Source organism: Ixodes scapularis, unplaced genomic scaffold, assembly GCF_016920785.2.
Source record: "Ixodes scapularis isolate PalLabHiFi unplaced genomic scaffold, ASM1692078v2 ptg001041l_1__unscaffolded, whole genome shotgun sequence".
Taxonomy (NCBI): Eukaryota; Metazoa; Arthropoda; class Arachnida; order Ixodida; family Ixodidae; genus Ixodes; species Ixodes scapularis.
In genome coordinates this window covers 409,426-421,361 of record NW_024610089.1, presented here as the reverse complement: position 1 = coordinate 421,361, position 11,936 = coordinate 409,426, and the positions used below count along the sequence as shown (strand labels likewise).

Below are 11,936 nucleotides of genomic sequence, written 5' to 3'. Positions count from 1 at the left end.
CAAAAATAAACTTTGTTGATTACTTCCTGGTGGTGTTCTTCTGGGCAGCTAATGGACAATACTGTATATAGTATTGTCCATTAGTTGTCCGCATTAGAATTCACACATACGTGTGAAGTAATTATAGCCGAAATTTGGCATACGGGAATAGTAGGAAAATCATAACTCGCGGCGAACCAGATGGCGCAGGCTTCCGCCCAACACGCTATGCCAAACTAGATGTCTATCCATCCGCTATTTTTTTATTGTGACTCCATTCATTTAGTTGGCGACTACGACGGCCGCTGCGTGCGCTCCCTGCCAGCTAAATAAGCCGCTGGGGCCTATGGAAGTGTCCGCTCTTTACCTTGTGTAGATTACTCTATGGGCAAACCGAGACGGAAATGCTCGCTTTGCGACATGTGACGACAGAGTTTCAGTGTTGCCAGAGAAGGCACCCTTTACGCTAGAGTACGATTGGAGCAGCTCAAAATTCACCTACTCGTGCCGAGGGGCATATAAAATTCATATATTGCACAGACGATGTAATATAGAACAGAAAATTTTACAGGACAATGCCTTGATTGTAAAACGAAGCATACTACTTATATCTGGAACTTCAGCGATAAAGTTTAGGCAAAAGTGTTTCTAATCGTAATTCACACTCTCTGCCATTGTGAACTATTGCGGAATCGGGTGTTTCGCTCGCGGCTCTATCTACGGAACTCCTTTGTTCAGCCGTATCTAATATCGCGTTCCTTCAGACATCGGCCGCCCGCACCTAATCCGGCGTTGCTTGATAAGAGGGAGAGAGGAATGTAGAAGTAGTGCAGAGCAAATATTTCACTATCGCTTCGCTTATCGCTCGTTATGCGGACGCTTCGCAGTAAGCTCCTGTGTCCTCGCGCGAACGTGTCGCGGCAGCTGCAAAGTTTCGGATTCGACGGAACTTCAAACTTGGTCTCAACTGACTTCTAGCTTACTTAGACCATCGAGTACACATTTTGGGTAAGCTCACTGCGTAAGCTCACTGCGATATTAATGTTTACACGTGACAGGTGATTCAATATTAATTTAGAGAATTCCAACACACTGAACTACGTTCCGGTGATTCGCAGTCGTTTCATCCAGCGGACGTTTCATATTATAGAGTTTCCACGACGCCGTTTTTACGCATAGTCCTGTTTCTGCTCTCACCTTGAGAGAATGTGCTCAGGAGTGTAAGGCTGATGCGGCTGGCAGGAATAAGCGAGAGGATGGGGGCCAGGGCATGTATGTTAGTCGATCTTAGTGTTTTAGCGCTCGCTCAACAAGCAGCGTTTACGCTACTTTAGGAACCGGTAGAACGGTGCCTCTACCACGTTTCCGACCGGTGTGTTTACCGCGTCTAGGAAACTTTGTCCTTCAATCTCCGTCTGATGAGGCCATAAAAGTGCCAGGCCTGCCGCAATCCTGGGGGTGTCGAATCAGCGGTGGTGGTTGTGGCTAGAACACTATATAGCTCCTACGGAGCAGAGTAGCGCAATCCTTTGATACGCGTATTTCGCCGACAATATGGCCGACAGAGCAGCTCGGCGCGAGTCACGTGGTACTCAGGGTTCCAAGAGGCGGCCCGCCCTATGGGAGAATACATGGAGATCGACTCAACACGGCTGATTAAAAAATAAACGGCAAGTTCACACTTTTTGAGACTAGTCTGTCGTGAAGTTGGTAAAGCACTAAACACTTTATCAAAGTTTTAATAATATCGGATGCATGCGAAAATTTTGAGAAGGCAATTTCCAAGGCAATGGCGTTTGAAGCAGACGATTTTTGTACGCAGCGGAGATGGACTTCCTGGGTTGGCCGGAGCGGGTCACGTGGACGGTGTGACGTCTCCGTGACGTCGCCGCGTTGTCTGCTGCGTAATGCCAATCAGGCAATTCAAAAAAAAATTACGCCGTTACATGGCACGCAACTTAGCGCAAATTATTCTAAAATGTTCCTTTATTATGTCAAAAACGTTTGACGTTCCGCACATCCTCACAATATTGAAGAAACGGCGATTTTCTCACGTTCCCCGTGCATTCCTGATCGGAGTTGAAACCCCCGGGCGTTCGCCGCTAGTCGCCGAAAGACGGCGTTCTAGGTTGCGCTACTCGGCTCCGAAGGAGCTATATAGTGCTCTAGTTGTGGCCATTTCTGCAGCAGGTCGCCCACCAACTTCACAGTCCCAGGGAGCGTCAGCAGTCGGGATTGAGACTGGGGGATGAGAGAGACACTCCCGTTCAGTCGTACTTTTTGCCGAGTTTGTTAGCGCCAACCGGCAGGATTGCAACATCTGACAGCCTGAAACAACGTCTTTTGTGACGTCATTTGTTGGCACACCAAGACCTCCTTTGATGTATTGGCGGTATAGGACGCTAAACACACCGGTCCAATATGTGTTCCAGGAACTGCCCCGGTATTAACGGAACGAAATGGACCAGCGGAGCGCGTGGCCTCTCGTGCTTGTGGCGCCATCTGGCAGACGCCGTGCTATCCGGTGTCGCGAGTCGCAGATGCGCACAACTGAGCCAAAAACTCGGAGGCTGTTCGTGCTCGGCGCCCTACCACTGAGAGCTGACCAACGCTGGCCATAAGCTTGCAACTTGTGACCGCATAATTTTTTTTTTTGCACACTGTAGCGTGCACAGATGCTTTTATTCGAATATGAACGGTGTTCAAAATTTAAATTATTACTCGCAGTGAGCTCACAGTTTATTCCAAATAAATGTGTTGTGTCGTAGCAGGTGTGCTCCATTTTCATACCGACAAATATAAAATTTCTTTCTTGTTCGCCGTTTTCTTTTTTATATTGTTGGTACAATATAACCTTGCATATTCAAGAACAGATAAATAATTAAATATGAAGTGTCACTCGAGGGTGGAGGAAATGCTCAAGAATGTGATTCAATTTCGGTAGTAACACCCTATTGGGAGTTTCGCTCCGAGTTCGAACACCTGTTGACTCCTTGGCCCAGCTACGTGTTGCGACTCACGACACGAAGTATGGTTGTAAAAAGGTTTCCATAAAGGCTTCAACGTTCCGATTCGCAAGAGCTATTCTGCTAGCAGGAAGAAAATAGGCTTGAGATGGGAGTGGATGAAAACACGCCATTAAATTATACACAGAGTGTTTCAGCTAACCTCTGCCAAGGCGTATAGAAAACTGTTTCGCACTGGGCGTTGTACCAAGGCAGTATTTACACAGTCCTATTAAGTGAGTCAAGATATATTTGTAGGGGTTCGCACATATTCGTGCTTCGAATGTAACAAGAATAATTATTGCCCAAATATTTTGATTTGTATTTGTAGCATTCGAAGTTTCGAATATTTCGATACGTCGAATATTCGAACCAGAACTACTGACAGAAACTCTGGTACATCCAGGACCGCTGTTCATGGGATGAAATAGTTTACACAGACCCGTGTTAGGTCTAACTCAAGACTCCATTAACATTCCTTTGATAAACAAACCAGTTTTTGTAGAAAGTGGTTTGTTTCCGCTGTTCCACGAACGAAGTAATCGTGTCTCCACCCCCTTGGATGCGTTCGACAGAACCTTTCAACCCCGCACGTCGCCTTTTCAAATGTAAGTATCGTACGTCCTGTAGCCAGTTCTGTATGATATAAACCTGGTCAGCGATAACAGACCCGATGTCTTTCACAAAGCCGTCGCACTCCACTGCGTCGAGAGAGGTGCCAGAGCTAGGTAATGCTAGACGCCACCCGGTTCAGCCGGTTCAGTCATAATCGTAGAGTCCTCCAGCGCGCTGCTTATACACACGTGGACTCAGCCATCAGCTGTGTCTCGTGCTTGTTGTTTATATGTGGTTATTAATACTGTTCTTTCCCCGGCTGAAGTGCCTGTTATGTGAGGGAGGTATATTGCGGAGAAGACGCCATGTAACCGAAATTTCAGTTCCACGTAAAACAAAATCCCCCGATGGTGGAAATTAATCTCCAGACCTTCACTCGCACGGTCCAAATATCCTTCGTTGGTTTGGGACGTAAAATCCCCAAATTTGCCTTTTAACAGTCTTTCTATTTGTGCTAGCCTCTCTTCCTTCCCTGTGCATTCGGGAGAATAAAGGCGTATAACAGTGTTTCCCAAGCTCCACCAAACGTAATATACTGGCCATGAGGTTCCGTGCTTTTGTTTTGGTGTCGGTTTGGAGAAGTTAATTTTTTTGCTTTATTAAACATATACGTGACTCTGTAGCAAAAAAAAAAAATAATAATCTCCTAATACAAATGAACGAACAACAACATTTCCTGGGGGCAGAGGGTGTAACTGTTTTTTTAAGTTTTGACAAAAACTAAATACAAAAGCTAACTTGACGGAAACGACACGATATACGGTGTTTCTCAGCCCACACTACAACTTTTGCATTCAAAAGTTGGCGGACAAATTATTATTTAAAATGCTAGTTAATTAATACTCAAATTGTCAGATTGGCGCATTACAAAACATCTTTACTCGCTCCACAGGACCCTGAATAATACCGAGTTTGTCCGACACGCGAAGCGTGAAGCAGCAGTTTCCAGTCTTGGCACATGTTAGCTGCAACTATATCAGTCGGTGTCCTAGTTGGTTGAACAGCTCAAAAACAGTTAGCGCAGAAGACAAGGACAAGTAGAAACGCGTGTCCTGTCTTTTACTTGTTTTTCGGGCTAAATATATTTGAGATTAGCTTCACCAAACTGTATAAGGGGTGTGCATTTACAGTAAAATACAAAACAAGCGTGAATGGGGGAGTGACCACCTCTCCCAATCATCTTGCCACTCAACCAGCAACTGCTGTATAACGAGGCCGTGGTGCTGGGCCGGAGTGCGGCACATTTTTTACACGAGCGCTCCATCAGCGATCGTCTGGAACTCATGTTCAGTCGGTGGCAGGACGGTTCCCAGCCGAACGGCGACGGAGCACTCCTGTGCACTCCGTGTCTCAAACTGGTCTCGGGTTTGTGATCCAGAAACTCAAGCACAATTCAGCCTTTTTATCTAGCCGGTGCTGATTTACGAGCTAAAAGCGAAAGCTTCCGAAGATGTGGAGCTTGTGGTGTGCTTCGAGCGTGGCAAATACCATGGTAACGTTTTTTTTTTTTTCGAGAATGTAAGTTCCATGACAGTGCTACTTTGCAGTTACGCCTTAAACATGCTTTTTAACGCCGCTAACAATAAGGAAACATCTATAGCGTTGAATTTGATCATCTGTCTACAAGGAGATACCCAGTGACTCGCAGCCCTCAGATTAAATCTTTTTTTAAGTCAGAAAGACTTGTTCTGGTTGAGAAAGTGGCATTTCAATTTTGTCGGAAGCAGTTGTCACTACCTGTTCAAAACAATTGTAATCTAATGGCTTGAATGCCCAAAGACTGTATTAACACTAAATATTCTTTAGAGCCGTTTTTAAGCATAGAGCGTGCTGAAATGTACCAAAGATGCGATAGCACGGCAAGTTTTCATACTAATGACTACGTTCCTTAAAGATAATCAAACCACTGATCGCTCGCTCACCAATGACACCATATTTCCGAGCCGCTTGTTGGCAGACTTGTAGTCTGTTTTTATGCATTCGTCTTACCGAAATACCTCAGTCGCCCCATTGTGGTTGGCGCACTATGGCCTATGTTTCTGCCGCACCATGAAACTCCAAATTAAATTTAATTCAAAACGCCGAAGGAGTGAAAAACAAGCTGCGTAATTTGCGCATTCCTCCCTATTTTATTTTTAGGATTGAGATGTATTTGTGCCATAAACTTGAACTGATGCTTTGAGACCTTAAAAAACGTCAGGGTATAACATTATTTAATTACGCAAAATAAATTCGACCATATACATGTCTGTTTTTTGGGAGTCGTAAGATATTAAGCCAATTTTTATGTTCATATAACGAGACTCCTTCATCCCGAAGGTTCGAGCCACGTCATCGAGGAGAAACCCGAGTCCGGGCTCGACGGTGGCACATCCAAGATGAGGTCCTTCTGCGTTTCCGGATTCTCCGACGCCATGGACTGGAGGCCCATCTTCTTCCAGGATGCCGAGATCACTCACAGCGCATGCGCACTGTGTGGACTCGTGTTCCTCAAAGCCATCAGGCTGTCCTGTGGCCACACGCTCTGCCCCGAGTGCCACGAGGAGTGCTCTCAACAAGGGAGCACCTGTCCCATCGATGAGGAATCCTTCGGCGATGATGACTGCTCCCGAATCGAGCTTTCAGTGGGCTTCCTCGCAAAACGCCGGGTGAGCGCAGATGCCAAGTTTGTTGTGCGAATTATAAGCAACAGGAAGTTAGTGCATCTTCACAGACATTATTGCGTGGGGAAACCACTTGACTTGTACTCCAAGAGTGCTGAGCAAATTTTTGCCATTTATGTCCCTGTGGTAACTACTCTAAAGTATCAAACCCATTTCTTGATTTCAACAAACGTGCGAGCAAATAAAAAAATACAGCAGAGAGAGTCAAGCCATTCTGAGCTCTCATCCTGCGCACGTGTACCCGTACCAGTGAAAGCCCCGTTCAATTCAGCATCCTCGTACTTTAAAGGAGCTGTGCAACAATTTCAGGGCTTTACTTAAATAATCGTGGAAGTTGATGCCTGACACGTCTGAAGGGAACTACAGAAAACAGATTTTGTCTGGGTAGACTAGTTTTTATGTAAAAAAAAATGAAAAAGATCCCGGTTTTTGCCACCTCTCAACTCGTATGTCGTCTTCCGGGTCACGTGCGCAGTGACGTCGATGGGGTAGGCGCGGGGCTCCGGTGAAGCTCTCTCTTTAGAGCCATCAGTGAGCAGCGAGAACTCATCCAATTGCGACCGCGTGACCACGTGCTGGCGGGCGCTGTGCAAACAATATGGTGAAAGGTGGAAACTCTCATCCGGGTCCGGCCATACCCGTCCGGCCCTGTCCTCATCCCCCACCGGCTTCGGGCGGCCGTTCGCGGTAGCAGAGAGAGCTGGTGGCTTTTTGGACCTAGGATAGATGGCGCCACTAAAGCTCCGTATAATAAAAGTTTTGTCGATGATACCAGGTTTTTGACGCATTTATATTTATGGTGGAACGACAAGATTTGTAGAAAAGTTACCTTTTATCGAACAGGTATTCGCACAACTTGCTATCTGTCTACAAGACCAACATTGACGTCATGCCGCCTGTTTCTCATGGCCGCCGCTCGCGGCGGCAGGTCGGGGAACATTAAAATTTTTGCCTCGCTTGTACGCGGCGGAATCGCAACATTTCGATGAAAGGAGGTGTGTTTTCTGTCATTTGTGACAATGAACAATATCTAAAGCAGAAGATGCCAATTCTTTGAACGTTAAAATCGTTGCACAGCTCCATTAAAAGGATACTACAACGAAAGTTCAGCGCTTAATTTATGGTCCATATGTGTTCAAAGGAGCCGTATCACATCGAACACACCAATATATTGTTAAAAAAGCCACGAAAAGAAATTTTAAAACGAATTAAACGATTAGCGAAGAGCACCGGCCACAGCGAGAGAAGAGGGGAAGGAGGAACTCCCGTCTTCCCGAGTATCCCTTTTATGTGTTCCAGAAGTAGCTAATGTCCCCCTACAAGAATATAAAAGATTAACCCGTCACTCATAATTCGCACAAGAGCAGCGGCTTCGGTGGCTGGAACGACTAGGCCATCCCCACGACGTCAGCCTCGCCGTAGCTTTGCTCGTCCCGAAACGACCTACGTCACGATTGCGTCAGATGTCATGTGCTCCAAGCTGAGCCTTCTCCGAGCGCTTGCTAGAGTGGGCCGTTTATAACAAAAAATACAGCCACCAGGCTCAAAATACAAACGTGCGATTGTCATTTACGGATATTGTAGATCATATTCAACCTATTTTTGAACACGACGGATATACTTCAAATTTCGTTTAAGTATCCCTTTAACCTTCTGGTGTTCCCGATTCTTGATTCTGGAATAGAAATGTAGTTTTTTTCGTTAAGATTACACTAAGGTGTGGGCTTAAGTTATCTTCCTCAAAATGTTTACTTATAGAAACACGTCGGCCTCCGCACTTTTCTCTCTGTGCTATGCTGCGTGTAACCGACATCTGTCGGATTTGGCGCGGCACCCAAGGAAATCATAATTAAGGAAAATTAAAACGAGAAGCTCAATCAAAACAAATTGCCATCAATAACACCAATCCTTCTTAATTACCGGTAATCAAGAAAATATGGGTCGTGTTCCGCAGCTAGCAATTGTTGCTCAGGACTTCTTCAACTAAGTAAACAAAAATATGTTACCGTATTCAAGGAATACATTAAAAATATAGATAATATAGGGACCCTTGTGCGCCTTACAGTGCGTATACAAGTTCTATAAATTCTAAAATGTTCATTGAGCAAACCGTATATTTGTTTTTTGATGGGGATGTTTTTACTTTTTGCCTATTATGATCTTTTCCCCTTCTCATTTGCATTTGCGGATACTTAAAATTACGCTTGCATGCTCCAAAAAGGAGGTTCAGAACATCCTAAGCACTTTTTTTTATATCCCTGCAATCATGGCGATTGCAAAGCCAAAGCATACGACATATATGCATATCTCGATTCGTCGTAACTACGCCAAAATATCGCGGTAAGCACAGCGAAAGAGCGGCTTTACGGCAGTCGAGGAAATCCGAGATCGGCAAATTACACGCAGCATTATTACAAAGTGGGTATGGGTAGATCTTCGCTACGGGGATAAAATACCCCAAACGTCGCAACATTGCATATCTCTCAAACCAAATGCTTTGACAATTATAAACGATGTTCATAATAAGTTAATCAATAAAACAACGGTAATAGAACAATTTCAATAATTTCCTTCTACTTGTTATCAAAAATAAAGAAAAAACACGAAAAACCGCATTACCGGTAAGGCATCCTTTGGCAGCTTTGTATTAAGTCTTGACGTTGAGCATGCTTTTCCATGGATTCGAGGTTGAGAATAGGTAGCAGTGCGTAGAATTAGGACCGTTCTAAAAATGTCGCGAAGTAATGTCACATTACTCTGTGAGTAATGTAAACATGATGTGGAAGTGCGAAGGTTTAACTGCCATTAACATTTTCTGATTTAAACAGTGATACGCCTTTGTTTGTATTTTCTTGGCACGACCTCATGTAAATCAAGTTTTCGATGTTTTTTTTTGGTCTCACCAAGGCGGCCTGCTGGAACAAGTCTAATGGCTGCAACTTCGAGGGTCCCGTTGGCAGTCTCTTAAAGCACAACATCGAGTGCGCTTTCCACGTGGTGTCCTGTCCTCGGTGTCAAGTGTCCGTGCTGAGGAGCGAGATTGTGGGACACTGCAAACATGGTTGCCACGTACCCGCCGTTGGGCCTGTAGTGGACGCAGACCGTGCCGCACAGGGATACGACAGCATCGAGCAGACAAGTAATGAAATCAAAGAAGCGTTGGGCAAGCTCTCTGAAGACCTGTCCTGTCTGCACACCAGCCTGAACCACTGCCGGGAGGACGTCAGAAAAGCAGAAAAGAGTTCGAAAGAACAACTGGAAGCTCAGTCTGCGACACTTGAACACTTGTCCAGATTGCACATCGAGGGACCTTCTCTTGCAGAAGGCGGATTGAGTGACGTCGCTGGTAAAGGGGAGAAGGGCTGTCAGGCCGGAAACTTCGGCGTAGACGCCGAACACCCGCTGAACGCCACGGAGAGCACGTTCCAAGTAATGCGTCCTGATCACCAAGGAAAGCTATTTTACTGGCACTTAAAGGGACTCGCAGCTATGAAGGAAGATGCAAACTCTTGTTATTTGGTGGTAACTGAGAGCCCCAGGCACTATTTGAGTGGATACAACGTGTCCATTGTATGCCGTGTTGTTCCGTCTGAGAGTGACTTTTGTTGTGATTTGTATTTAAAATTACATCTTGGCGACAACGATTCAAGCCTTAAATGGCCGTTCAGAAGACGTATCAGGGTCAGTGGCATTCGCAACATGAACCAAAAGAGGTATCGGCTCAAAAAATACAGTTTTGATTTGGATCCACCGTATTATGAGAACTTTAAGAGGCCAGACGGAAGTTCCTACAGCACTTTAGAACGCTTTTCTTCGTTGATGTTGGATAGACTAGAAAGGGACGGGTTTGTTGATAACAACTCACTGCACCTGTACTTTGAGGTCATGTAATTGAAAGCCTGCTGACGAACAATAAATTTAAAATAGGAGAACATTATTCTGCCAAAATTAAAATTAGCTTATTACCTGTCCCTCAAAATCGCACTGTTTAATTCACTGTACACTTTTACAGCTGTCTCGGTTTATTGTTTTCTAGTGCTGAATCGCCTTTCAGGCATAGTGGGAAAAAAATGTAGATCCTGATGTATCAGTATAACCCGTTTACTAAATCGTGCAGGTTCTGGTGTTGATTTAAATTTGATATTTCATATAAAATTAAAATAAAACAAGATAAAAATAATGATTTATTATCATAATAATCTGAAATAGTTTATCTTTTCTATTGGTTTTACTTACACCGTAATCAATCAATAATTTTGATTGATTACGCTCTTCTGGGCCAAAATAAAATTGGAGTGGTGAGCTTGAAACTTATCATGCACTTCGTTCTTTGGGCACGCTATGTCATATTGCGAGAAAGAGTGCGAAAGAGAAAAAAATGTGAGCCATTCCAATTTGTGAAGGTGGCTGGTGAGCGAAACTGTAGAGCACCACCACGCATGATTCACCAAGAGAAACACAAAATCACTTTACGAAATATTTACTTTACAGCATATATACTTCATTGTGAAACGGTACTGATGATTGCTTTTTGGGCACTACAATATACACTAATGGGTTCAAATACAGCTTTGGTGAGATTATTTGCTGAAGTTGAATGTATTGATCAAATAGTTTACATATATAAATGCTGTTGCTTTTATTTATGTAAAGCAGCGACGACACCCGACTCGAGCGTGAGAAGGCCCATTGTTCTCGGACGTGTCTCCCTTATCACGTTTCGACGTCTATCCTTATCAAACTCCATATTGCCGCGCGCAGGGCTGAGGAATCGACGCTCGGTCACGGACTTCTAGAAGATTGGCGTTTATTCTTGCTCCGGACGTAACTTTTTGTATTTATTCTTGCTCTGTTATTCTCAAAATTGCCTGTTCTTTCTCGCCCCAAGTGCGCGATGCTCGAGCCTGCTTTGCCGAATGTTCGAGATAGTGACGCGCTCTAGATAAGGAGCCGCCCGCGACCTTGTTGAGTCCGTCTCGCTCTCGCTTGCCGTTACACCGCCGAAACGCTGCCCGCTTTTCTGCTGCCTCGACACTCGCTCTCTATTTTTGTTCGACACAATTTCGTCGATGAAACCTTCATTTTCAGTTCACTGTTCGTCCTCTCGTCACCTTCGTTCATGAGAATATCGCGGTGACAGGGTGTATATATGCTCGGTGGCTCCGAGGCGAGAGCGCTGGCCTACGGATCCCCATGAGGCGGGTTCGAATCCCGGCCGAGGTGCCCGCAATCTGACGGAGGCTTATTGCGGAGGAGGCGCCGTGTAACCGAGCTTTCGGTTGCACGTCCAAAGATCCCCAGGTGGTCAAAATTAATCCTCAGTCCTCCGCTGGGGCGTGCCAGATGCCCGTCGTTGGTTTGGCACGTAAAACCCCCACATTTGACTTTAGGGTCTATATGCACTTCCATACAATGGAGCGCTCTACATGCAATGTATTTTCTGCACACGGATACCAAATATGCATAAAACCCAGCCATATACAGCTTCGTGGTAAAACGAAAACATAAAAACTGCGCGTCGTCGCAGACACACAGATGCACGGACGGATAGAGTTCAAGGAGTGAGAGATGGACAAAGAGACGGATGGCGCACTACTGTAACGGATCGCCAAACCGCGAAAGGACGCTACTAGTGCCACTAAATAAGTTACGCTTCGAAGTAACGACACATAAC

At 45.1% G+C, this 11,936-nt stretch overlaps 1 protein-coding gene and 1 long non-coding RNA gene across 2 annotated transcripts; both read left to right on the top strand.

The window, feature by feature from the left end:
• The first annotated feature begins 869 nt into the window (after positions 1-869).
• Positions 870-2,797, top strand: LOC120844836. The gene is made up of 2 exons (XR_005716495.1): positions 870-987; positions 2,412-2,797. It is a non-coding gene; the product is annotated as an uncharacterized LOC120844836 (long non-coding RNA).
• Positions 2,798-5,962: 3,165 nt separating this feature from the next.
• LOC115328780 lies at positions 5,963-10,287 on the top strand. Its single transcript, XM_040216789.1, has 2 exons — positions 5,963-6,247; positions 9,170-10,287. Exons 1-2 carry the CDS (start codon positions 5,978-5,980, stop codon positions 10,151-10,153), a joined length of 1,254 nt encoding a protein of 417 aa, XP_040072723.1. The 5' UTR covers positions 5,963-5,977; the 3' UTR covers positions 10,154-10,287.
• Positions 10,288-11,936: the final 1,649 nt, after the last annotated feature.

Coding starts and splice junctions, on each gene's coding strand:
- LOC115328780 (XM_040216789.1), top strand. CDS start 5,978: ATGAGGTCCTTCTGCGTTTCCGGATTCTCCGACGCCATGGACTGGAGG. Junction 6,248..9,169: donor GCTTCCTCGCAAAACGCCGG/GTGAGCGCAGAT, acceptor GGTCTCACCAAG/GCGGCCTGCTGGAACAAGTC.